The following is a 27776-nucleotide window of genomic DNA, read 5'->3' on the forward strand; positions in this document are numbered from 1 at the left end:
GCATTATTGAACGTGTTCAGTAAGTGTCATAATAGGCTCAGTAAGTGTCATATAAGTTGTAGGTTCAGTAAGTGTCATATAAGTTGTTATACAACCTGCTCAAGGGGGCCCAGAACCATCTTGTAGAGCAGAGTCCGGAATGGTCAGGCCCCTGGGGAATAATAAAAATGACAACGTAACAATTTGCAGAGGGCTTTCCTATACATCACTCTGCCTCTCCAGAACTCCTCAGCATCTTCAGGGCTGGGGCTAGGGGGTTGCTTCTGTTTATGCCTTAGCATGGCGTAGGGCACACGCCTCCTGATGTCTGGGGAGCCATTGGGTGGCCGCTTGTGGTCCCTGGCAGGGCCATAGTTATCACTTGTCAGCAAAGGGGACGGGATGCCCTGTGCTGAGAGTGGCCACTCATTCGTGGAAGTAGGTTATTCATGATGTCTGAAGAGCTACTACTCCATGAGTGACAAAGAACTTTGACAGGCAGTATCAAGGCCCATGTCTCCCCACAAAAACACAGAGAATCATAACAGGAAAGAAGACCAGCACTTGAATGTACTTTATAAACCATCTAGTCCCATCCTCTCCCTTCCCAGACGGAGAAGGAGAATGAGGTAAGACAGCGGCCAGCCTGTGTGAGGCTGCACATCTCGCTGGTGTTAGAACCAGGTCCAGGGCCCATGGCTCCCATGGAAACAGGGCCACAGACTCAGAAGTTTTTTGAATCATGCCTTAGTTGCTTATATGCGTGCAGGAGAATACGGGTGACTCAGACCCCAGCCAGGAGCCGAGGACTTACACCTCCTCTGAATGCTTCCATGTTACAGGTTTCCTTTTCTCCCAGAGCACAGCTCTAATCCCCCTCCCCAAGCCCACCCCCATTCCTACCTGCCCAGGAATGATTTAAGACCCACAGAGGACAGAGGCTCTTGTATACTCACTCACAGGTAAACAAACTTGTAACATACATGTAAAAAATCATTCAAGAATACGTTTTTAAAATAGAGGGAATCTGAGTAAATAAGGTGAAGCATATACGTATGTGAAATGAAATTCAGACGGATCTTTCAAAGAAAATGAGCCCCAATATTCATTCAAAACAGCAGGGGGAGTACAACAGTAAGAAAGAAGTAAGACGTTAAGGATATTCTTTTGCTAGTTGAGATTTTTAACTTTTAGAATGTATGACATAAAGTTTGGTTGATTATAGAGGATCTGAGTCTCCTCATCAGTCTCAGCCCAAACCACTGACCTTTGAAACTAGAAAGTAATTTGGTAGACGCTTCAGTGATTTTACTTGGTCAAAACTGACGTTTGTGTAGAAGTGCCCTCGTTCATTGCGTGCATGGTGTGTGCTGTGTTGCAGGAGCACGCGGTCACAATGCCCTGCACGTGGGTGATGGCGTGTGCATATGCCCCATCGGGATGTGCCATTGCATGCGGGTAAGTATGGGTGACACAGCAGCGTTTCACATGTCCTGTTGGCCATAAAATACTGTTCTGTGACCTCTCTCCTGGAGGTCAGGCTAATATCTTTAGTCTCTACTTCCTTCGGAGGTGAGAACTCACAGGATGTGTCCCAAAACCTCCATCAGAGATCACAGTGTTAGACTGTCCAGTGGCCAAAACCCCAGGCAAAGACACTGCCAACAGACAGGACATTCCAGGGCCTTAGAGATCACCTCCCAGTAGCGAAGGGCAAAGGCCAGACCTTCCATTAAGTAAGGTTAATTCTTCAGTTATCAGTGGGAATGATAAACACTCTACACTTTAAAAAACCCTTGGGTCATATGTTTCTAATCAGGCATTAATTCTAGCAAATGCATAGAGTTGGATGGGTTATATAAATTTCTCAATATTTGCTATTGAGATATCAGATGTCTAGCGCCAAATTACAAAAAGAACACATTGGGTATATCCTTCTGTGATATATGATGAATATAATAATATAGCACACAATGTCTTCAATAGTAGTTCAGAAAATGATTCTGTAGGCTATTTCTTATTTTAACCCTCACTACATGAAACCCAGTGGAAGGATTTCCAGGAGGACAGGGGGACAGTCAGGGGTGAGAATAATTTTACAAGGCCCAGGTAGACAGCTTTTTTGGTGACACCCGGTTCAGAGAGAGTACAGAGTGGAGGAATGGCTGGTGCCTTAATCTCTTGTCATCTCTGTTTCCCAGGTCCGGGCATGTGGTAGATGGTCAAGACCTGCATTGGCTGTCTCACAGGCTGATATAAAAACCAAAGTAGAAGTTCAAGGTGTGAATATTTGGGAAAGCACTTTTTAAAATATCAGGAGTCCCATGGATGAGGAGAGAGCAGAAAAACTAAACTGAGAAAGACTGAGTCCTCATCTTAGATAAAAGCACCATCTGCCCTACTCAGACTATGCTGCAATTCATTTTGAGTTTCCAGTGATAATCTAACATAGTGTTTCCCAGCTATGGCTTTGTGACATCCCTGTAACTCCATTATCAACACAGATCCACACCTATGTCGTATTCTCTAAATGTCGTTACAGGTGACAAAAGGGTGTTTTTCTCTTCATCTGGGTCTATCTCTCAGTTGGTTCCAAACTTGAAAGCTAAAACTCCACCAGTATATACACAATTCCCTTCTCAAAAAAAATGTGTCAGTTGATTTTATATACATATATGTATATTTTTTATCTGAAGCCATATCACCAAGAAGCCTTCATTCAGGTATTGTACACTTGCTATGAGCACCTGTGTGCAAGGCACTGGACTGGGTGTCCTAGGGAAATTCAAAGATGAATAAAACATAGTACCTGCCTCCAAGCAAGAATTTAAAAATAACAATAATAACCACTTACTGAGCCTCTATCATGTGTCAAGAGCCATTCTGTACTCTATATTATCTACACAACAGCCCCTTGTGAAAGTTGGGTGGGATCCACTCCATTTTATAGTTAAGAACACTGAGGCTTAGAGAGGCTAAAAAACATAACAAAGATCACAGAATGAGTTAGGTACTAAAGCAGAGATGCAATACCAAATGCATCACATTGCAAAACCTTTCTGCTTCTCATAGCAATGCAAATAAACCCAAGTGTGAGTGAGTATCCCCACAGAGCTGCAGAAATTACTCTGAAGCTTCAGAATAGGAGAACATGTTTCACCTTGAGAGTCAGGGAAGCCCATAGTCTGAAGCATGCTGGTTCATTGTCACAGCCAAGTGCAAATCATTCCCACTCACACCATCTATAAACATGCTGCCAAAGCTAGTTACTGGTAAGAGACTACCCAAGTCTGTACCTGCACCTCCAAGCAGTTGGAAAGGCAAAGGGGTCCCCTAGGTTCCCCAGGGCCTCAGAAGGGAGTGCCCCTCCTAAATGTCATTCCCCACTAAATGGAAGCAGAGCTCCTTGGAGTAAGACTGATTGTAGGTCTAGGGCAGGAAAAGAGTAAAGTGAGCCTAGGATATTTTCTTGTTCCAGAAAGCAAGGGAACACTCAAGTCATATTAATGGAATCTTATCAAACAGAAACAGGAGCCGCTTGAAGGGCCCCCCGCCAACTTTCCAAATTGGGATAATTTTAGCATCACATGGAATAATGGTAGTAATGGATCATAACCCAGTTGAAGAGAAAAAAGAATCCATGGGTGTGCAGTGATACTGGGAGGAGGAGGGATTGGATTTGTCTTTACAGAAAAATATCAGCTAATAAATGCAGAAGGAATTATCAAATTAGAGGATCACCATTTTGTATCATAAAGTAATATTTTATTCAAGCAAGGTTAATCATGCTAAAGCCATTGTATGATGGTTGTTGGCAACAGGATATTAACATGACCTAAAGGTGTCACACCACAGATTATTATTACAGGCATACCTTGGAAATATTGCAGGTTTGGTTCCAGACCATTGCAATAGAGCAAATATCACAATGAAGTGCGTCACACAAATTTTTTGGTTTCCTAGTGCATATAAAAGTCATGTTTACACTATACTGTAGTCTAAGTGTGCAGTAGCATTATGTCTAAAAAAAAATGTATATACCTCAATTAAAAAATGCTTTATTGGGGCTTCCCTGGTGGCGCAGTGGTTGAGAGTCTGCCTGCCAATGCAGGGGACACGGGTTCAAGCCCTGGTCTGGGAAGATCCCACGTGCCACGGAGCAGCTGGGCCCGTGAGCTACAAATACTGAGCTCTGCGCGTCTGGAGCCTGTGCTCCGCAGCAAGAGAGGCCGCGACAGTGAGAGGCCCGCGCACCGCGATGAAGAGTGGCCCCCGCTTGCCACAACTAGAGAAAGCCCTCGCACAGAAACGAAGACCCAACACAGCCAAAAATAAATAAATGAATAAATAAATTAAAAAAAAAAAAAAAAAAATGCTTTATTGCTGGGCTTCCCTGGTGGCACAGTGGTGGAGAGTCCGCCTGCCGATGCAGGGCACGCGGGTTCGTGCCCCAGTCCGGGAGGATCCCACATGCCGCGGAGCGGCTGGGTCCGTGAGCCATGGCCGCTGAGCCTGCGCGTCCGGAGCCTGTGCTCTGCAACGGGAGAGGCCACAACAGTGAGAGGCCCGCATACCGCAAAGGAAAAAAAAAAAAAAGCTTTATTGCTAAAAAATGCTAACCATCAACTGAGCCTTCAATGAGTCTTAATCTTTTTGCTGGTGGAGGGTCTTGCCTCAGTGTTGATGGCTGCTGACTGAGCAGGATGGTGGTTGCTGAAGGCTGGGGTGCCTGTGGATATTTCTTAAAGTAAGACAGCAGTGAAGTTTGTTGTATCGATTGAGTCTTCCTTTCACAAACAATTTCTCTGTCACATGCAGTGCTGTTTGATAGCATTATAGCCACAGTAGAACTTTCAAAATTGGAGTCCATCCTCGCAAAACTTGCCACTGCTTTATCAACTAAGTCTATTAATATTCTAAATCCTTTGTCGTCATTTCAACCACCTTCACGGAGTAGATTCCATCTTAGGAAACCGCTTTCATTGCTCATCCGTAAGAAGCAACTCCTCATTCGTTCAAGTTTTATCATGAGATCGCAGCAATTCAGTCACATCTTCAGGCTCCACTGCTCATTCTAGTTCTCTTGCTGTTTTCACCATATCTGCAGTTACTTCCTCCACGGAAGTCTTGAACCCCTTACTGAAATCTTAAACCCTTCAAAGTCGTCCACGAGGGTTGAAATCAACTCCTTCCAAACTCGTATTAATGTTGATATTTTGACCTCTTCCGATGAATCACAAATGGTCTTAATGGCATCTAGAATGGGGAATCCTTTCCAAAGGTTTTCAGCTTACTCTGCCCAGATCCATCAGAGGAATCCTATCTATGGCAGTTATAGCCTTACGAACCGTATTTCTTAAAGAATGACTTGAAAAATCAAAATTTCTCCTTGAACTGTGGGCTGCAGAATGGATGTCGTGTTAACAGGCATGAGGACAGCATGAATCTTGTGTACATCTCCATTAGAGCTCTTGGGTGACTGGGTGCATTGTCCAGGAGCAGTAATATTTTGAAAGGAATCTTTTTTTCTGAGCAGTAGTTCTCAACAGTGGGATGAAAATACTCAGTAAACTGTGTTGTAAACAGATGTGTTGTCACCCAGGCTTTATTGTTCCACTTATAAAGCATAGGCAGAGTAGATTTAGCATAATTCTTAAGGGTCCTAAGATTTGGGGAATGGTAAATGAGCATCGGCTTCAACTTAAAGTCACCAGCTGCATTGACCTCTAACAAGAGAGTCAGCCTGCCTTTTGAAGCTTTGAAGCCAGACATTGACTTTTCCTCTCTAGCTGTGAAGGTCCTAGATAGCATTTTCTTCCAATATAAGGCTCATTTGTCTACATTAAAAGTCTGTTGTTTGGTGTAGCCACCTTCATTATTGATCTTAGCTAGATCTTCAGGATAACTTGCTGCAGCTTCTACATCAGCCCTTGCTGCTTCACCTTGCACTCATGTTACGGACAACAGCTTCTTTTCTTAAATGTCATGAACCACCTCTACTAGCTTCAGACTTTTCTTCTGCAGCTTCCTCACCTCTCTCAGCTGTCATAGAATTGAAGAGAGTCAGGGCCTTGCTCTGGATTAGTCTTTGGCTTAAGGGGATGTTGTGGCTGGTTTCATCTATCCAGACCGCTAACACTTTCTTCCTTTCAGCAATGAGGCTGTTCTGCTTTCTTATTCATGTGTTCCCTGGAGCAGCAATTTTAATTTCCTTCAAGAACTTTTCCTTTGCTTTCACAGCCTGGCTGTTTTGCACAAGAGGCCTAGCTTTCAGCCTGTCTTGGCTTTCAGCATGCCTTCCTCACTAAGCTTAATCATTTCTGGCTTTTTATTTAAAGTGAGAGGCATGCAGCTCTTCCTTTCACTTGAATGCTTGGATGCTATTATAGGGTTATTAATTGGCCTAATTTCAGTATTGTTGTGCCTTAGGGAATAGGGAGGCCTGGGGAGAGGGAGAGGGAGAGAAGAACGCCAGTCAGTTGGAGCAGCCAGAACACACACAACATTTATCGGTTAAGTTCACCATCTTAGATGGGCATGGTTCATGGTGCCTCAAAACCATTACAATAGTAACAGCAAAGATTACTGATCACAGATCACCATAACAAATATAACAATAATGAAAAAGTTTGAAATATTTGTGAGAATTACCAAAATGTGACGCCGAGACACAGAGTGAGCAAGTGCTGTTGGAAAAATGACACCAATAGACTTGCTTGATGCCAGGTTGCCACAAGCATTCAATTTGTAAAAATGCAATAAAGCAAAGCGCAATAAAACAAAATATGCTTGTAATTACAAACAAATCACCCTTACCATGGAGAGATCTGGTGGTCCCCACTTTGACCAAGTAATCAAAGCTGGCGTCACCAATCTTGACACGAGGCATTGCAAGCCTCCTAAAGTGAAGCAGTAAGAAAGAAATAACACAATATCACCTTTATATATCACATTTATATTATTGTTAAAAATGTTATACTTGAGGGACTTCCCTGGTGGCGCAGTGGTTAAGAATCTGCCTGCCAATGCAGGGGACACGGGTTTGAACCCTGGTCCGGGAAGATCCCACATGCCGCGGAGCGGCTAAGCCCGTGTGCCACAACTACTGAGCCTGTGCTCTAGAGCCTGCGAGCCACAACTACTGAAGCCCGTGTGCCACAACTACTGAAGCCCGTACACCTAGAGCCCGTGCTCTGCAACGAAGAGAAGCCACTGCAATGAGAAGCCCATGCACTGCAACTAAGAGTAGCCCCCGCTCGCTGCAACTGGAGAAAGCCCATGCACAGTGATGAAAACCCAACGCAACCAAAAATAAGTAAAATAAAAAAATTTTTTAAATGTTATACTTAAATATAACCATTAAGAGACAACATGACAAATCCAGACTGTGTGACATTCTGTAGGACAACTGACCTAAGTTCTCTCATTATAAACAACCAAAAAAATGTGTCTGTTCTCCATTAAAAGTTCTAAAAAAGATATAAAAACAGAATGTAATGTGTGGATCTAAATGGGCCCTGGATCCTGGAGACAGTTGGGAAAGAGTGAATATGGATGGCTTATTAAACGGTGTTATGGAATTTTTGTTTTCGTAGATGTGATAATGAGTTAGTGATTATAGAATATGTTCTTATTTTTAGGAGATGTAAATTTGCAAATTGAAGTATTTAGATGTAATGTGTCATGTCTGCCACTTGTATTCAGATGGTTCAGAATTTGCTGCCACAAATATGGCAAAATGTTAAGTTAGTGAACGTATGTGAAGAGATCTGGGTGTTCATTGTACTATTTTCTCTTTCAATTTTACTGTACATTTGAAAATCTTCAAAGTAAAAGCTGAGGGAAAGGTTACAGCATATGATACTGCCAAAGGAAAACAATTTGAAAAGTTTGTGTGAATGAGAAAGCATACGCATATTCTACTGCCCTATATTAACATTTGACACTTCTGTCTTTCCATGCTAGTGGCTTGGATAATAAGTGTTCTGTGTATCCACTGACGTTTGACAAAAATGAAAACATGGCTGCCAAAAAGAAGTCTGTTGCTATGCACACCAACTACCTGTCGGCCTGCAGCTTTACCAACTCTGACATGCAGGTAAATAAGGGGACGCATGATGACAGGCCAGCCTGCTGGGGAGCAGGGTTGGTCGTGGAGAGCTAAAGCGGAGTTGCAGGCGAGGAAGCTGTGCTGGTGTCCCTCTTCACAGGAGGCTGTGTGCACTCCAGTTGACTCTAAGAGGAAGCTCCTGTTGTTTTTCATATATATATATATATATATGTTTATATGTGTGTATATGTGTGTGTATATGTGTATATATATGTTTATGTGTGTATACGTGTATATATGTTTATGTGTATATGTGTGTATATGTTTATATGTGTGTATATATGTGTTTATGTGTATATATGTGTGTATGTGTATACGTGTGTATGTTTATATATGTATGTGTATGTTTATGTGTGTCTATGTGTATATATGTGTGTGTATATATGCGTATATATATTTTTTTTTTTTTTTTTTTTTGAGCATGCCACTCAGCTTGTGGGATCTCAATTCCCCTACCAGGGATTGAACCCAGGCCACGGCAGTGAAAGGGCCGAATCCTAACCACTAGACCACCAGGGAATTCCTGGTTATATTTTTAATAAAATCAGAAATGGGGAAAGTCAAGGCTGTTGACTGTTGGCAGAGATGAGATGAACTCCATGCCATATTGAACCTCCTCCTCTAATTGACTTGGTGGGGGTGGAAGTGGGTCAAGGAACCTTCTGGGGTGGTGGAAATTCCTGTCTGGGTCAGAGAGGTGGTTCCAAGGTGCCTCCGTATATAAAACTTCACAGGTGCTGACTTTCAGAGTTGTGTACGTGACACGCCTCATCGTACCTGTTTTACACTCCCGTTTTAACACATTCGAAAAGAAAAAGCATCAGAGGGTAAATCTGTGCCCTACTTTGAACAAGCCACAAAGTGGAGACAATCCAACTTCAATGCTTTGGCCACGTTTTCTCTCACAAGTCCTAAAGCATCCTATCGTGTCTCTGTCACATCTCTCCAGAAAATCTGCGCAGATGCCACCACCCGCATTGCCAGATACCAGGGGTGACTGAATAGCAGGGGAGGTTGGTAGCTCAGAGCAGGAGTGGGGGGTCATAAACGTGCTGCAGGGGCCACCCTGGAGGACGAGTGTGTTGCCAGTGAGGTGGAGGGGAGCATTGTAGGAGGCAGGTGGCCCGAGAGGTGGGCAGGGCCCGACCACAGGGTGCCCTGAGTGTCGGGGGTGACCCTACAAATGGCAGGGAGCCATTGCTGGGGCTGGGGCAGATTGGGTTTGTTTGAAGGAGGAGACTGAGTCAGATTAAAGGCCACTCTGGCTTCAGCTGCCTGACGTCAGCGGCGGGGTTGGGGGGTGGCAAGGATAGCGGCAAGGAGACCCGGGGATGGGTAATTGTCTCACTTCTGACGGGAGGGCTGTTCGGACTTAGAGGGCAGCGTTTACACCTGTTATTTGCGACCAGGAGTCTTGCAGGCCTGTGCAGTAGAGAGTGCTGTTGCCCTGGCTGCTGCAGTGGCCACATCGGATGTCTTTGGGCCTGAGGGGCAGCCAAAGCAACAGAGGATGTTTAGTCTCCTGTTCTGGATGGTGAATCCTGAACAAGCTTTTATTATTCTCTGTGTTTTGTTTTTCTCACTTGCAAGTGAGGATCGTAGTAAATTCCTCCCTCATGAGGTTTTCTGAGGATTAAATGAGATGATTCATCTCAAATACTTAGTAAATATCAATAAACATTAGCTCTTACTGTTTTGTTATTTATATTAACGCAAAGCTTCATGGGTGATTCAGATGCATAGCCTAGTTTGGGTACCACTGAACTCAGGAACTAAGCTTCCTTCCAGCTCTGGGATCTAAGATGAAAAACAAAAACCTCAAGAAGCTGGTATAAGACCTACAGATTCTCTACATTCCAGAATAAATGAGTGACAATGAGTTAGAGGATCTGTTTAGTGCATTTATCATAATGAATGTTTGGTTTATAAAATTTATTTTTACTTACATTGTAATGAAGAGCACAAATATTTAAAATATTTTTTAAATATTAAGAAGTTACTGTTAGCTTTTAAAAACTATTCATTTCTTTGACTGAAGAGTATGGTATGGAAAATTCCCATTAAAGAGCTAAACTGAGGGAATCATTTCAGGCAGTCATTTGTTTGGACCTGATGTCCCTAAAAAGATTGACAATTACTGGCCCCTTTGCAAATGTTAGGACAGGACTGGGGTGGAGCATCCACTAGTGGGTGTGGCCAGCAGAGATTGGAGGGAATTGTAGCACATCACAAAATACAAGTTCTCAAATTAAGACATGGTCCAAGTCTTGTGTGTTCCTAAGCTGCTTTGACCAGCCTGAGTCCTCTTGTCAGGTGTACACAGGCCTCTTAAGGGAAGTCGAGGCCAGAGGGAGTCCCATGGGCAGCTGCATGGGCTTTGCAGCCTGGAGAGTCTCCAAATTTGAGAGCTGCCTGCAAGTGGGGGCTTTGAGGAGGGCCTTGGGGCCCACACCCAAGAAGCCTGAGAACTCTGGAACTCAGCCAGCTCTTTCTCCATGGAGGGGCCTCTCCTGGCTGCAAGAAGATCCTAGGCCTCCCGGACTGCTGGCAGGAACACACTCCCAAGACGGTGTGGCCAGCAGGTGGAAGGCCAGGGTGGGAATGGATTCTTTCCTTGTAATATGTCCCCTCCCTGCAAGAAAAAGAAGATTCTTTTACAAGTGCTAGGCCTAGCGTGCGAGAGGGAAGGGAAGAGAGGGGGAAGGAGGGAGAGGATGAGAGGAGACCACCAGCACGTGGAAACTAGGGGTGCAGCACAGTCAGTGGGTGCACTGAATGCTGGCAGTCTTTAAGGCCTACTTCCTGTTTCCTTTCCTCAGCCATCAGTAATCTCCACCCACAGAGGGCTCTGTTGTGGGCACTTACACTGCAAGAGCCCCTTCCCACACTGTCTTATCACCTCGTCCAGCCCCTGTGAGCAGCAGGAAGGTGGGGCATAGGGAGGCTCTGCTTGCCAGGGCTTAACCCTTGTGGGTCCCCCCATGGCTGCTCAGAACCATGCTGGCTCCAGGGCTCTGCGATACCATCAGCTGGGTCTTTGAGGCCTTGAGCCCTGGATCCCCACTGCCTTTCTCCCAATTGCACCAGAGCCCAAGCCTCACACACACGGGCAGCAACAAAATTTAAAACCCTAGTTCTGGCCACCATGCCTTTCCCCAGGCACCCCAGTGTTCTTCTTCATGCATGGGCCAGCCTTTGGACTTGAAACTATCCAGAGTCTGCTTGAGGGACAGATGCACTGACCTCAGACAGAGTTTCCTAAAATATACCCTTGATTTGGTCATTCTGCTCAGAAGCTTTCCACAGGTCCCTCTTGCCTACAGGCTAAAGTCCTGACTCCGTACCCAGGCACACCTTTCATTCACTGCACAGGTGCGCCTTCCCCTCAGCTCGCTCTGCTCTCCTCCCCTTCCTTAGTGAGTGGCCAGCTCTCAGTCCTCCTCTGAGATCAGCTCACATGTTGCCAAAGCGGGTTTGGTGTCCCTCTCACAGACCTACCTGTATCTCAGCGCTTCTCACTCTATCATAAGTGATCATTGTCTCGTCTGCCAAGTCCATCAGAAACACCTGCCACCCAGCAATGCTAAGTTTATTAAACCTACTGCAGCAAGGGAGAACCCCAACTTGACAGAATCGCTATACCGTCTCAAAATGAAGAAACTGGGGAAGGGTCCTTAGAGGGTTTCAGGGTCCAGAGTGAGTGGTCCAACCTCACCATGGTTGCAGACCCTGAAATGCAGTTCTCTGCGGGTCCTGAATAAACCCATCTTTGCTGGAGAAATACCTGGCAGTCTATTTGTTTCAGGTCAACAGCTTGCTCACCAGGACTTGCTTTAAGACCCTTACCTCGCTGGGCTTACCAACCCTAAGCTATCATGTCTTAACTAATTTTCCACCTTAAAAGACCCACCTTAAAGTGGGAGGGCACACACCTTGGCAGCGGTCGTGGAGGAAACTGGCGAGGCTTCCGGAAAGAGCTGGTGGGCAAGCTGCTGCCCCTGCGCTTTTTTTGCCTGCAACCATAGCGTGTGGACCATGGCGAGGCACGTGCAAGTCCCCACACAGCAAGGCAAGGAGAACCGTTTTACAGAGTGGAAAAGGAAGTTGGGAGGATTAAAGAGTTCACGGCTTTTCTTTTTTTAAAAAAATTTATTTATTTAATTTATTTATTTTTGGCTGCGTTGGGTCTTCGTTGCTGCATGTGGGCTTTCTCTAGTTGTGGCGAGCGGGGGCTACTCTTCATTGTGGTGCGTGGACTTCTCACTGTGGTGGCTTCTCTTGTTGCAGAGCACGGGCTCTAGGCTCGCGGGCTCAGTAGTTGTGACTTGCAGGCTCTAGAGCGCAGGCTCAGTAGTTGTGGCGCGTGGGCTTAGTTGCTCCGTGCATGTGGGATCTTCCCGGACCAGGGATCGAACCTGTGTTCCCTGCATTGGGAGGTGGATTCTTAACCGCTGCTCCACCAGGGAAGCCCGAGTCCATGGCTTTTCATTGGCTGAATCGTTCCCAGGAAAGAAAAGTCTGTCTTCTTCCTGTTGGTCTCTATCATCACAGGACATGAAAGCTCCCCCTTCCGGTCTCCCACTGTATTTAATTGAGGCTTCTGTTTCATTAATTTTTTACAAAGCTGTTAGTCTTGATAAGTAAGCTTAGTTGGTTCACAGTTTTATCTTGCAGGAGCAGCTATTTCCTGGAGCAGGCAGCTAGGTTATTTTTACTTGGTTTCTCAGTATTGTCTAACGCAGTACCGGGAAGTGTGCCTGGCCCTGGAATTGATTAACATAGGGACAGGGAGTTTGGTGGGTTTCACGCCTTCCTGACAATCCTGTTAACCAAGCTCCAGGAGAGCAGAGACCAAGACACAGTCTTTCTGCAAACCCTGACGCCTAGCGGAGGGCCTGGACGTGGTCAGCACACGGCAGATGCTGGTTGACCCTGTGTGTCTGTCAGCACCACTCAGTGGCCCAGGGAGCCTCTGGGGGATCCAGCTACAGGAGACTGTGTTTAGCAAAATCCTGCTCCAGGTGGGTCCCAGCAAGCAACGTCAGCATCACCTGGGAGTTTGTGGGAAATACAGAATCTCAGGCCCCACCCCAGGCTCTCTATTAGCAGCTGCGTGCGGGGTTGCCCATTAATGTCTGGGAAGCGCAATGCTGGGCGTGGCTGCTTGTGGCAGCCGCTTGAGGTTCTGTTAAGCAGACGTTCACAGAGCACTTCCTACGTGGCAGGCAGGTATAGAGCCCCGCAGGTACCGCAGGGAGACCTCTGGATTTCGCAGGAGGACAGGCACATAAACAGCTCCAGGACAGGCACATAAACAGCTCCAGGACAGCGAGGGTGTCAAAAATGAACTGTTTCTTTCTCAGTACCAGAGAAAGAGTTCTGTGCTTGAGTCCAGATTTAGCAGGCGTGTGTGCGTGTGTGTGTGTGTGTGTGTGTGTGTGTGTGTGTGTGTAAGGAGCCTCCTCTTCCCTGTGGAACTGTAAGAATCTGCTTGGCTTCCCCTGACAGGGACATTAATGACAGCCACACCCTTCCTGTCCTTTCCTGCGGCAGATCCTGACAGCGAGTGGTGACGGCACGTGTGCCCTGTGGGACGTGGAGAGCGGGCAGCTGCTGCAGAGCTTCCACGGGCACGGGGCCGACGTGCTCTGCTTGGACCTGGCTCCCTCAGAAACCGGGAACACCTTCGTGTCTGGGGTAAAGACCCAAGGAGGAAGATCTCTGGGAGGTCCTTTGTCCACGAGGGAGGCTCATGGTGGCGCTTCCTGTTAATTCGTGGGACTAGACTGGACACTTGCCTGGATGGGGCTGAGATTCCTTAAATAAGTAGCAGAGAGTTAGCATCTGAGAGCTTTAGAGACAGTCGCTAGGCACCAGGAGGCTCAGGTGGCAGTGGTGGTGAAGCATCGCTGTGGCGTGATCAGAGCTTTGACACTGGTGGGACACTCTCGCGCCCCACCCCTGCCAGTCGCCAGCCCCTCCCACTCTCGGGCACAGGGAACAGCGTATCTGAAGGCTACGAGTCGGACAGGCAGGCCACCATGGCAGAGGAGCACCAGATGAGCCAGGATACCTGGGACCCACGTTTGCTACCTGACTCTACGTTTCATCCTCTGTAAATTGGGCATAAGGCACGCTAGCGTTTGCCCCCCACCTTCCCCAGGATGTTGTGAGCAGTAGAGGGAAGAGTTTACAGTGTGTTATGCAGAGAGGCAAGTATTTCTATGGACACCTGGGAATAAGAATGGAGAACTGAGGTGGCTGACCTGACCCCTGGGTCCTGTCTCATCTCGCTCAGGAGACAAGTGATGAGAGAGGACAGAGATGCAAACGCTGTCTAATGATGTTTGCTCCGAGCTGCCCACATCTTAGTCCCGGGCCTCAGGTGAGGGCTGTGAGGCCTCGAGTTGGCAGGGACCCTGATTTTCTTCTTGGGTATTTGGCCCTACCTGTGTACATTTCATTCTTGTGTCTTTGTATAACTGTATTTATCCCTACTCAACTACACTCTTTTTTCAAATTGTTGATATCATTGTGGATTGTATTGTCTCTTCCAGAGTATTAAACTCCATCTGATGTAGGGTCCTGTAACGATTTGAAGAGACTCGCTGATTCCTTTGTCCACATTCTCAGTAAAGATGCTTGGAGTGCGGAAGTCCCACAGCAGGTCTTTCTGAGACATCAGTCATGGCACCTCATCCACCCTTTCCTCTGAGTTGAAACCAACACCTTGGACACTAATTTTAACCCATGACTCCTCCTGTTTGACCTTTGAGAGTCTAATTATATGGCTCATGCTTGATCACAGAAAGCCCTGCAGGAATTGATCAAAATGCTCCCGGAAGCAAGAGAGTATGGGAAAGCCTAGTGTTCATGATTCTCTGGGCCATGGTAGCGGCCCGGAGAAGGTTCACTTTACAGGTGTTGAGGCAGGAGTCCAGGGAGGTGACTTGTCTGAGCCACGCAGCTGACTGCGGGCAACACCCTGACTAGGCTGCTGGGGTGCAGCTGGCCCAGGGGCACCTGGCTCTCCACCTGTGCTCAGGCTGCCCCACACACCTGAGACAAAGCTGGGAGGTCCCACCACACCCACTGTCCGCCTGCCCTCCTCTCCTCTGGGCTTATAGAGGCAGAGATAAAGAGGAGGGGGAAAGAGAGGGAAAAGTGAAGAGAGATGCCCAGGAGGAAGGGGAGAAGGAGGTTCTGGAGAGTTTGCAGCCCCTCAGAAAGCTGGGAGAGAAGAAAACATGCTTAAAAGGGGGCTGGGTGCCTTCCCTTGCTCGTCACCCTGACCCCAAGACCTCTCTCTGGCCGCGTGAGGGCTTATCAGTTGAGGAAAGTGACCTTAGGTAAAGCTAGTGCCAGAAAAGCATATTGTCAGCCATTTACTAATGGGAACTAAAAGGTCTCTGTGACATAACCAGAACTCATGCCTGTCTGTAGACATTCCTTGCATTGTACATAACTCTGGGCAACTTTCTGTTTGTAGGGATGTGACAAGAAAGCCATGGTGTGGGACATGCGCTCCGGACAGTGCGTGCAGGCCTTTGAAACACACGAATCTGACATCAACAGCGTCCGGTCAGTGAGTAGAATGTTCCCGTTGCTCCTCTGTCCTCCAGTGTTCCCCGGCCTGGGCTAGTACTTAGCCTCTAGGCTCAATTTATTTGGCTGAGAGAGGCTTTTCCAGCAATAATGGCTGATTTGTGGTGGGACTGAACAGCACTCCCTATTTCTTGGAGAATTTTAATATAATTGCACTAGGGGCAATGGATATTATCCTGTCTAGGTCAAGTCAGTGTTTCTCATTCATTCATTCAAAAAAATGTTTATGAAGTCCTTATCTGCTAGACATTATTCCAGAAACTGGGAGTACTGTTTTGAACAAGACAACATCTCTACTGTCCTACAGAAGACAAAGCACAGATAAATGTGCTATTTAAGTACTGCTAAGTGCTAAGAAAAAGTAAAACAGGAAACTGTGATAAGATGGGTTATTTCTTTGAATGGTCAGGCCTCTCTGATAAATTGATGTTTAAATTGAGACCAGGATAATGAAGGAGGCAGGCTTGCAAAGAGCTGGGGGGAAGATCAGGGAGGTGAGATGTTCAGGGACCTAACAAAAAGCCAGGTCACCACTAGCGAGTCCTGAGTTGGGGAGGTGGCTAGCGTGATCCATGTTTTGCCTTTAAAAGGTCACTCTGGATGCTGTATGGAGAATGGATTGTAGGGGAGCAAGAATGGAAGTATGACGGCCAGTTAGAAGGTTGTTGTGTGAGTTTTAGAATGAAATGATGGTGGCTGAAACTAAAGAAGACACACAGGGAGGATAGAAATGTCCAGAATTGGGAAGGAGTTCAGATTTTACCCTAGCTGCCACAGATTCATGGATGCTGCTAGAAGGCATGAGACTCCTGGGTTAGAGATGAAGGATAGTTGGTTACTCATAGTGATGGCAGTAGCTGGGGTATCAGCATTTTTGTGCTGGTTACCTAAGCCCCAATTCTACAGGGTCACATGAAAAGGGCCAAATGACACCTGCCCATGCAAAGGGCTGCATTATAGGAGAAGAACCCTCAGCTCAGGGAACCTGTATCTTTTATAAGGGGCAGTAAGGCATTGATCCATTTGCTAAGACAGGGAGGGTTGGAGGCAGTGCAGGGAGAAGGCAGTGGTTGCATATGGATTCTGGAGCTCTGTCTTGGGCCAGCTAAGTCTGAGACGCTATTATACGACCAAGTGGGAATGTCAAGTAGGTAGCAGGAGCTGTGAACCGGATTCCAAGAGAGAGGTCAGGACTTGACATATATATTTAGAAGCTGGCACTGTCAGGACAGCATTTAAAGTTTAATCACTCAAGAATATTTATACTTAGAGGAAAGTACTAGACTTATTCCCCTTAAAAGCCAGAACACAGGGCTTCCCTGGTGGTGCAGTGGTTAAGAATCCACCTGCCAATTCAGGGGACACGGGTTTGAGCCCTGGTCCGGGAAGATCCTATAGGCTGCGGAGCAACTAATCCCGTGCACCACAACTACTGAGCCTGCGCTCTAGAGCCCGTGAGCCACAACTACTGAGCCCGTGTGCCACAACTACTGAAGCCTGCACGCATAGAACCCGTGCTCTGCAACAAGAAAAGCCACAGCAATGAGAAGCCCGCACACTGCAACCAGAGAAAAGTCCACATGCAGCAGTGAAGACCCAACACAGCCAAAAGTAAATAGATAAAATAATAGTAATAATAATTTTTAAAAAGCCAGAACACAATAAGAATACTTAATTACCTTAGTGGTAGAAATATTAATGAGAATTTTCTAGCTCTTTGACCTCAAATGTAGGAAAGGAAAACAGGGGAAAAAAAACTATCACTTTTTGCACATGTGCAGTAATTACCCAGAAAATCCAAGGAAATCAATTGAGAAATTACTACAGATAGTAAATGAGGTTTTTTTTTGTGTGTGTGTGGTACGCGGGCCCCCCCACTGTTGTGGCCTCTCCCATTGTGGAGCACAGGCTCCGGACGCGCAGGCTCAGTGGCCATGGCTCACGGGCCCAGCTGCTCTGCAGCATGTGGGATCTTCCCGGACCGGGGCACGAACCCGTGTCCTTTCCATCGGCAGGCAGACTCTCAACCACTGTGCCACCAGGGAAGCCCAGTAAATGAGGTTTTTAAGATACAGGATAGAATATAAAGCCACAAAACTAAATTAAATCCCTATAGATTCATGAAATAACAGCTTAAACATGCACGTTCTCTCACCCATGCTGTTCCCTCTACCCAGAACCCTCTTCTTCTAATATCCACCAGGTCTCTACTTAGGCTGCCCTCTCTCCAGAAGGCGTGGTTATTTTTCTTTTTAGATATTTATTTATTTTGGCTGTGCCAGGTCTTAGTTGCAGCACGCGGGATCTTCGTTGCGGCGTGCAGCATGCACCCGGGATCTAGTTCCCCAACCAGGGATCGAACCCGGGGCCCCCTGCACTGGGAGCGCGGAGTCTTACCCACTGGACCACCAGGGAAGTCCCTGAAGGCCTGATTAGAGGAGAGGATGACTGTAACAGTAATAATCATTAGTTATTGCATGCTTTTTATTTGGCACCATGCCACGTTCTTTGTATAATATGTATACTGTCTTATTCAGTCTTTATAGCAGGAAATGTGCATTATCATCCTCACTTTTCAGATGAAGAAACTGAGGCTGGGCCAGGTGAAGGCACTTGCCAGAAGTATCCCATGTAGTGAGTGGTCAGTGCAGACAGCTTCCCGTGGCTCTGTATATCTGATTGCAGTGTCTGTGTTTATAACCACTGTCTTATCCCTTAGCTCTGGCCAAGTCTTGGGAATGGGGTATATGATCAAGGGGAAGCAAGGATACAGGGGACCTGCCTGTGTTCAGTGTCTGGTACAGATATACATATTATCTCATTTACTCCTCGCCAATACTCTGCAAGGCCAGTGTCACTGTCCCCTGTTTACAGAGAAGAAAATTAGGTCAATGGGACCTTCCAGATGAGCCTCCCTTTCTTGCCTCTGTAATGAGTGGTCTGTGTATCCCTAGAAGTCTGGGGGACCAGCATGGGACAGCCTTCCCAGATGGTTCTGATGGGCACCCAGGACTGGGAATCACCACTCTTAAGTGCCCACACTTTCTCTCTGCAGATACTACCCGAGCGGAGATGCCTTTGCTTCGGGATCAGATGATGCTACGGTATGTTTCTAAGTTATTGAGAGCTTTTCCTATCCAAAGGAGAGATATGCTGACCTAATTTTAGTTTTCAAAAATAACTTTTTTCCTGATTACAGAACTGATGTGACTTCAATAAAGAAAACTTGGGGGAAAACACTAAATTATGTTAATCATTATACCCAAGAGAAATCACAGTTCGATGAATTCCTTTCTGTCTTTTTAGTTTTTAAACAAAATGCTTTATAATTTGCTTTTTTCACTGAGCAATAGATTGTGAACATTTTCCCATGCCAATACATATTTTTCTCCCACGTTATATTTTCTTAATGATTGAATAGTTTTCCATGTTATGGATATGCCATCATTTACTTAACCAATCTTCAGGTTTGGGGTCATTAGTTTTTTTCCAAGGTTTTCTTTCCTGTTAAAAACACTGCTATAAGCAAATATTTTTGGTACCTCTCTTATCATTTCCTTAGAATTAATTCTCTGACATGAACTTGTTGAGTTAAAGATCAGCCTAGTTTTTTGTTGTTGTTGTTGTTTTTTGCGGTACGCGGGCCTCTCACTGTTGTGGCCTCTCCCGCTGAGGAGCACAGGCTCCGGATGCCCAGGCTCAGCGGCCATGGCTCACCGGCCCAGCCGCCCCGCGGCATGTGGGATCTTCCCGGACCGGGGCACGAACCTGCGTCCTCTGCATCGCAGGCGGACTCCCAACCACTGCGCCACCAGGGAAGCCCAAAATCGGCCTAGTGTTAAGGCTTTTGATACTAATTGTCAAATTATGTTGACCTGTATTTCAGGAGAAAAAAAATATCCTCCTGTTCCCTCAAAATAGCAAATATCTTATTAAATAATGAACTGCACTCTAATTTGCTATCCTTATTACAGGGGAATACAGGGAAGAAATTACAGGGGAATAGATTGAGGGTTTGATAATCATGAAAATTTTAAACTTCTGTATTTCAAAAGATATTTAACAAAATTTAAGGGCATACCTTTGGGAGAATTCAAGAGCTTTCAAAACTTCCCTACCCTTTGATCCAGCCATGCTATTTCTTGGGAACAATTCTATTCTAAGGATTCTATTTTTTAGCTGTTCTAAGGAAAATATCAGAGATGCATATAAAGATTTTTATAGAAGAAGGATCATGGCTTCCCCATAATTTTATTTGTAAAAGAGAAAAATCAGACGTAATCAAACACTTAGCAGGGTATAGCTAAGTAGATTCTGATATATCCACATGAGGAATATAACAACCATATTACTCCTGTTTTTTTTTTTAAGATTATTTAATGATATGAGAAAATGCTCATAACATAATGCTAATAGAAGCAATAATGAAACATCCTCCCCATTTAAATCCACACATAAAATAGATTAAGACTGAAGGGAATCGTCCAGATGTTAGTAAATACCTCTAGGATTGGGGGTGACGTTTATTTCCTTCTTTATGCATTTCTGAGTTTTCATGAATTTTCTACAGTGAACACATATTCTTTGTCAGAAAAAAAAAAGAGGGCTTTCATTTTTGTTTTTGTGCCTAAAGAAATCTGTATTTGCTGTTTCTTTGAATCTCCAGTAATCCCTGGAGATTGATAGGAATCGGGATTGAGGGAGAAAATACTAGGAGAGAAAACGAAAGAGGTTTTTCCCTTATCCCTCAAACTACACAAGCCACTGGCACCAGCCTGTAGCTCTGTAGCCATCAATGCACCAAACAGGATCCAGAAACAAGTGCCTCTTTGTCTTCTTTGTCACCCCAGTGTCGCCTCTACGACCTCCGGGCAGACAGGGAGGTTGCCATCTATTCCAAAGAGAGTATCATCTTTGGAGCTTCCAGCGTGGACTTCTCCCTCAGTGGTAAGATTTTATTTCAGAAACTTTCCCAGGACCGTAAAACAGGACTTCAATGAAACCCAGCTCTGCCAAGCTTCCCCTCCTAGCTAAACTTCCTATGGGTCCATGTGCTAAAGAGTCTACTTTTGCACCAGTTTTCCTCCACTGCATTTTTGACAGCCCGCTTTGCCCTGCCTGAAGCAGCTTCCCCGGCCCAGTTCACTCCACGGGAAATGGCTGGGCCCACCTAATGCTCTTCTTCAAAACAATGATGTATCAAAACTGCATCTGCGCCTTTAGGCATTTCCTCTCCAGCCTTCCATTTTCCTTTCACACCTGAAAAGGGACCTTTTTTCCCAGAGGTGGGGCGGTGGGGGGGGCGGGGAGTGAGCAAGAGTCCCTTTCTTAATTCCCTGAAGCTCATGGCACCTCTGCCCTCACAGCTGGGGGGGGCTGCCTGTGAAAGTTAAGGCAGCACTCGTATGCTGGGTCACTGGACCATTCAGTTTTCCCAGACACTCCCCGGTTGTGTAGCTGTGCTTTTGTGCATACATGCTGCTACTGGAACGTCTTTTCCCGTCCTTCTCTGCATTGCAAACTCCTATTCAGTCCTCAAAAGCCAACTCAAATGTTGCTTTCCCTGTAGTGCTCTTTTTTAAAAACATTTTAATTTAATTTAATTTTAATTTATTTATTTATTTTTGGTTGCGTTGGGTCTTTGTTGCTGTGCGTGGGCTTTCTCTAGTTGCATCGAGCAGGGGCTACTCTTCATTGCAGTGCGCGGGCTTCTCATTGCGGTGGCTTCTCTTGTTGCGGAGCACGGGCTCTAGGTGCGCGGGCTTCAGTAGTTGTGGCACGCAGGCTCAGTAGTCATGGCTTGCAGGCTCTAGAGCGCAGGCTCAGTAGTTGTGGCGCATGGGCTTAGTTGCTCCACGGCATGTGGGATCTTCCCGGACCAGGGCTCGAGCCCGTGTCCCCTGCATTGGCAGGCGGATTCTTAACCACTGCGCCACCAGGGAAGTCCCCTGTAGTGCCCTTCTTGATCCCCCTTCCTCTATGATCACATAACACTTCACACATAGCTGAGCACTTCCATGACAGCCCTTACCACAGGGTGCTGCAATGATTTATGAGTCAGCCTGCCCACCACCACCCTCCACAGGGGCCAGCAACTGTGCTTTCTCCTCTTTGAATCCCCAGGGCAAAGCACAGTGCCTGGCACATATGGGCACTAAATCACTGTTTATTAAATGAGTGAATGAATGAATGAGCGAGTGCATGAGTGAGAGTCATGAAAAGAAAAACAAGAAGGAAGGAACTGGTTTCATAACCATCATATCCTCCTGCTTTAAGGTCGCCTGCTGTTTGCTGGATACAACGATTATACCATCAACGTCTGGGATGTCCTCAAGGGATCCCGAGTCTCCATCTTGTTTGGACATGAAAACCGTGTTAGTACTCTACGAGTTTCCCCTGATGGGACTGCCTTTTGCTCAGGATCATGGGATCATACCCTCAGAGTAAGAGAGAAGTTTTTCTACTTTCCTCTGTGTGTGAGAGCACGAGTGATTGGCCTTCCTGAAAGCAGAGAGGTCAGAGTAAGCTAGGATGGGCCTGGGCAGCCAAATTAGAGCTCTACTTTCAATTCTATAGCCACAGAGAAATGATTTGCCTGGGGAGGTAGTGAGTTCCCCATCAATGCTGCTATTCAAGCATAGATACCCTGAAAGTCTGATTCCAGCCTTTGACAAGTCAGATTGCCAGTCTCACCTCCCAGTAGTGCTGGATTCTTACTCTTTGGTCACAGACCCCTGTGAAGCCTACACAGGGGCTTCAGGAGACCTATGAAGCCCCTGCAATTATATGCTAAATTGTGTGTGTGTGTGTGTGTGTGTGTGTGTGTGTGCGCGCGCGTGCGTGCGCGCGCATGCGCATTTTTCCAGGAAAAGTGTCCTCATGGCTTTTAGTAGATTCTCAAAGAGCTCCATGACTTTGTCAGATGTTGGCTCCCTAGAAATGCCACCAAAATAACCTGTTCATCAAGCAAAGCTTACCTCACTGTGGAAGATCACAAACTTGACAGTCTTATTAGCATTTCAGAAGGGGAGAGCAAAGGCAGGTATTTATGAGGTTTGGGGAGTCTGGTTGAAGGCAAGTCTTTTGATGGAGGGACTTAATTAGGATTGGACAAATTTGTGGCATAGTTTAAGATTGTTGGACACAGGGTGGGGGGAGGGAGAGAATTTCAAAGACCATCTTGAAAAGTAGGCGGTCATTTGATGCTGTGTACTGTCGTGAGAAGTGTGTGTCTTTTCTAAAGAGGGTAATTGAGTAGTCTAGTCTTAGGGTAAATAGATAAAAGGATTTTTGCAAAGTTCCTGAAACAAACAGTAAAGTTATCTGTGACTTCATCATCCTGGGCAAGAGTTTGCTAAATTAATAAACATGTCAGTGTACCCAGTGAGCTGAATGGGTACAGAGGGTTCTGGTTTTCAATCTAAGAGTTACCTTCCCTAGCAAGAAGGCCACAGATGCCCTTCAGATGATTAACTAAGGGAGAGGGGGAGCCAGGGCCAAAGAAGCACCTTTGAGTTGCTAGGAGTAAAGTGTTATCTTTCTAAGACATGTGAATGCTCTATTTTGGATGTCGTGTGTATGTTTGTGTATAGTAGACTATGATTTTATCTCTTTAAACTCAGGTTTTACAAGTCATTAACTGAAAACAGACTAAAAATTATCTATTTGTGTCTTTGCAGGTCTGGGCTTAATCATAATTCACATATAGGTACCTGAGAATAGAATTTGAAATCGTCACATGTAAATAGATCTTGCTTCTAGAGGATCTCAGAGTTTATTGCAACTTAGCTTAAGGGAGCAGCTCCATGACTGAAAGTTCAGCAAGCATCTCCAATATTGCTGTTAAAACCACCACCCTGGAAAGATCCCAGTGTGAGCCTCTAGCGCTATGAGAACACCTTCAAGTACAGTGTTTTTCACTTCAAACACTTTTTAAAATGTATCTGTTTTTAAGGTTATTCTAAACTATCGTCTCAGCTCATTCTATCCCCAGTACAGTTCAGCATATAATATATTCCATATTGTTTCCTTGAATCAAATTTATTTTTCGGAGCACTTTAAAAGCTGATTTTTCTCAGTGTACACTGTGACTTTTGGAACGTTCCCCTGCAAGTGCTGACTTTAATGGACTGTGTGAGAAGGACAGCGTTGATTGGTCTTTGATAGAAGAAAATGCCGATTCCAAATGTAATTAGACAGAATCAATTTTTTTAAAGTGTGTTTTTATGGTGAAAGTATCCTTCTCAGCCTTGCGTCCTATTGTATTTTTTCGGATAAAACATTTTCATATGTGTGAACAGTTATAAATGAAGCAGAGATATCATAAAATAGAAGGTTTGATGTGTGAATCTTGTGATGGTGGGATATATCTCTGCATCATGGGGACAGGACGTCTTCTTAGAGGGAAAAGCTGAATGTTGTTTGTGACACAAATGCTTCTCAGAGCAACCAAAACCTTTCTGTGTGGGAACACAAGTCAGTAAACTCATTTAAAAACCTGTTTGTAGCGTTAGAGGTATTAGGATTAGTAGCATCTACTCAGGCTAAAATGAATCTTGTTCATATCAGTTATACTCATCTTTATTGCATCGCAAGTGCAATTACATATACAAATTAATTGATAGGTCTCGAATGATAATGTCTTTGCTTCACTTATATTGAGGAAAAATAACATAAAATATATCTTGTCTTTATGTGAAATTCAGCAGTTCCTTCTGGAAGGTACCAAGTGCTTTAGTTACAGGATCCCTTATTTTCTGTTCTGTTTTGTTTTAAGGTGTAGAGGCTGATTCTTTGTTTTAGAAAACTCCTCATTCATAAAGATGGCATGCATCACTTAGGGAAATAAAAGGTCATCTCAGACCAAAAATAGTTCCTGGGTGAGGCTTGCCCTGTGGGTGGTCTGGGGTCTGGCAGGCCAGGTTCTCGTGGTGCCCGAGGGCTGTGTGTGCTGAGTCCCCTGGATCCTCGGTCCCCTCTCCTGACCCTGCTCCAGCCTGGCCCTTTTCCTAATGGTAGTTCTGGCTTTGCAGGCCCAGCCGCAGGCTCTGCTGCTTGCAGTTGCCCTTCCAGGGCTGGAGCCATCCGACAGGCCTGGACCCAGTGCCCCTGTAAACCTCAGGGGGTGTGCCAGGCCCACCTGCAAAACAACTTGTTCAGGTATCAAGATGGGCCCAGTCAGTCAAAAATTACCCAAGCCAGCTTTTCAATCAACTCTTTTTAAATAAACGTAATGATTATATGCAATCATTTGCCAAGAAGACATTTACCAAGGGTTTTACTACACAACAGGCCCTGGAGTAGAGAGAGAAAATATGAAAGGCTCCTGCTCACCCCCATACCCCCTCACTGCCCCCTCCTCCTGCATCCCCCAGACCTCCACCCCGCCCTACCCACCTTGAGAGCCCAGAGGGAAGCGGGGGAGGGAGCATGGTCCAGAGGGACAACTTTTCAGCCACCTTCTCCCTCTAGTACATTCCAGTCTGAACAGGGGCTCAGGGAAATGGGCACAGGGTCTACCCAGCTCCTGCCAACTGCTGAAGGGCTGGCCCCACAATGTGTCCTGTGAAATTCCCAAGCTCTGCTCCCAGAATGTTCCTGAGCTTGTTCCTGGGCTCCTAGTTATGGCATCCCCTTCCCTCTCTCCCACAGACCTTTTTGTGTCTCTGCACTCTGACCTGGGCCTCCCAGAAGTGAAGGAAGGCAGGGCAAAGGAAAAGTCACCCAGACTCTGGGGAAGCAAATTCAAGGTTATATGTTTGGAGAGGTGGGGGAGCATCTTCAGTATATGTGCAAAATAGCCCCTAACTTTCCAATCAAAAAAGTGACCACAATGTGACCACATTTCAGCCATAAAAAGAAACGAAATTGAGTTATTTGTAGTGAGGTGGATGGAACTAGAGACTGTCATACAGGGTGAAGTAAGTCAGAAAGAGAAAAACAAATACCGTATGCTAACACATACATATGGCATCTTAAAAAAATAATGGTTCTGAAGAACCTAGGGGCAGGACAGGAATAAAGATGCAGATGTAGAGAATGGACTTGAGGACATGGGGATGGGGAGGGGTAAGCTGGGACGAAGTGAGAGAGTGGCATGGACTTATATACGCTACCAAATGTAAAACAGATAGCTAGTGGGAAGCAGCCGCATAGCACAGGGAGATCAGCTCTCGGTACTTTGTGACCACCTAGAGTGGTGGGAGAGAGATGCAAGAGGGAGGGGATATGGGGATATATGTATACGTACAGCTGATTCACTTTGTTATACAGCAGAAACTAACACACCACTGTAAAGCAATTATACTCCCATAAGGATGTTTAAAAAAATAATAAATAATAATTTTTTTTAAAGTGACCTTCAAGGCCCTAAGACAGTATTCCCTGAAACACTCACCCCCATGGGCAGTTAGCCACCTCCCCTATAAGTATTTAATCTCAGAGTGCCTGTTGTTTAGTATTTACTGATGAAATACTTGGTTGGAAATATACTACACCACATGGAAACTGAAGGATAAACCCCAGGTAATAAATTATATTTTGCATATTCAAAATAATGCTGAGTGGAGTGTTTTAATCTGGTTTTCTTTTTTTAGAGGACTTGGAGGCAAAGCTACCAAACCGTTGTGGTGAAGGGGCCAAATAGATGTGCCCTGAGGTGTGCATAGCCTTGGACACCCCCTTTCCAGCCAGAGAAGAGAAAGGTTAGGCAGACAGGGGGGTCAAACAAGGAGGTATGTGATGACAGGTGTTTGTGGGAAATACCTGTGAACTGAAACCAAGGCAGCTGCTTTGGAGGGAATGGGCGGCTGGCCTCCCAGAAGTAGGGCCCTGCTGCTGGTCCTGTTCTGCAGTGAGCCCAAGGCCAGAGCAGGCACCCCATATCCACTTCCCTCTTCCCACTCTGGACCTCCTCTATACCCTTCCCGGGATTATAAGTGGCTTAAAAGCAGTACAGGTTGTAAGGGCCTTAGCATCCTTGCCTCTCATAGTTGCTTGGCCATCTGGCTAGAAGGTGGTCCTGCTGACACTAGGACTCATCTCTAAGAGGGGGACGGCGTGGGGACAAAGGATGTGCACCTAGTTTCAGACCCAGCTCTACCACTTTTACAGGATATACAGTGTCTAAATTTGTCTCAGCCTTAGTTCCCTCATCTAGGAAATGGGACAGTTCCAAGGTATGTAAAATACCTTCCCCTCCTCCCTTTCCTGTTCCCTTCCTCTCCTTTCCAATTCCTTTCCCTTCTCCCTCCTTCTCCCTACTCCCTTGCAACATCGGTACGCGGACCTCTCACTGCTGTGGCCTCTCCCGTTGCGGAGCACAGGCTCCGGACACGCAGCCTCAGCAGCCATGGCTCACGGGCCCAGCCGCTCCGCGGCATGTGGGATCCTCCCGGACCGGGGCACGAACCCGTGTCCCCTGCATCAGCAGGCGGGCTCTCAACCACTGGGCCACCAGGGAAGCCCATCTTCTTGTCTCACCTCTTTCCTTATCCCCTTCCTCCTCCCCCCTTTCCCCCTCTTCTTCTCCCCCTCCTCTCTATATTCCTCTTCCTCTTGTTCATTCTTTTCTCTCCTCTCCCCCCACCCCACATAAGCGATCCCTACTCATGTATCAAATTGATAATTATCATCAGTTAGAGATTCATCTGGGCCAGTGGTTCTCAAAGTTTTCCATCTTAGGATCCCTCTACACTCTTAAAAATTATTGAGGACCCCAGAGAGCTTTTTGTTTATATGGATTATACCTATCAGTATTTATCATATTAGAAATTCAAACTGAGCAAAATCATAAAACAAGAATACAGAAGCTCATATTCCGGTGATGATGCCTTTACCACACATCAGTAGCCTCTGGAAAACTCCTGAGAAAGTGAGTGTTTTAAAAGCCACACATATTATTATGTAATATGTATTATTATGAAAATAGTTTTGATCTTGGAGGATCCCCTGGAAGGACTCCCAGGGTCAGATCAACTTTGAAAGCAGCTTATCTGGGCTAATGAGCCCTTTTCCAGCCCCTCCCTGTGAGACCTCCCTGGGGCCATTCAGGCCCTTGCAGGGGTTTGGAAGTGGAGGAAGA

General features: G+C 45.9%; 1 protein-coding gene across 3 annotated transcripts in view; it reads left to right on the forward strand.

Annotated features, from left to right (window-relative positions):
• The window catches only part of GNB5 (G protein subunit beta 5), a 44519-nt gene extending 18269 nt beyond the window's left edge, over window positions 1–26250 (forward strand). For 2 of the 3 annotated variants that reach the window (XM_032622238.1, XM_032622240.1), the window contains exons 4-11: window positions 1361–1437; window positions 7945–8077; window positions 13643–13786; window positions 15579–15670; window positions 18750–18798; window positions 20545–20641; window positions 21971–22137; window positions 23374–26250. In XM_032622238.1, coding sequence (XP_032478129.1) covers window positions 1361–1437; window positions 7945–8077; window positions 13643–13786; window positions 15579–15670; window positions 18750–18798; window positions 20545–20641; window positions 21971–22137; window positions 23374–23385 — 771 coding nt within the window. In that variant the 3' untranslated portion in view covers window positions 23386–26250. The remainder of the gene's footprint in view (window positions 1–1360; window positions 1438–7944; window positions 8078–13642; window positions 13787–15578; window positions 15671–18749; window positions 18799–20544; window positions 20642–21970; window positions 22138–23373) is intronic. The other variant, XM_032622239.1, reaches the window with a different exon arrangement.
• Window positions 26251–27776: the final 1526 nt, after the last annotated feature.

This window comes from Phocoena sinus, chromosome 2 (genome assembly GCF_008692025.1).
Source record: "Phocoena sinus isolate mPhoSin1 chromosome 2, mPhoSin1.pri, whole genome shotgun sequence".
NCBI classification, from domain to species: domain Eukaryota; kingdom Metazoa; phylum Chordata; class Mammalia; order Artiodactyla; family Phocoenidae; genus Phocoena; species Phocoena sinus.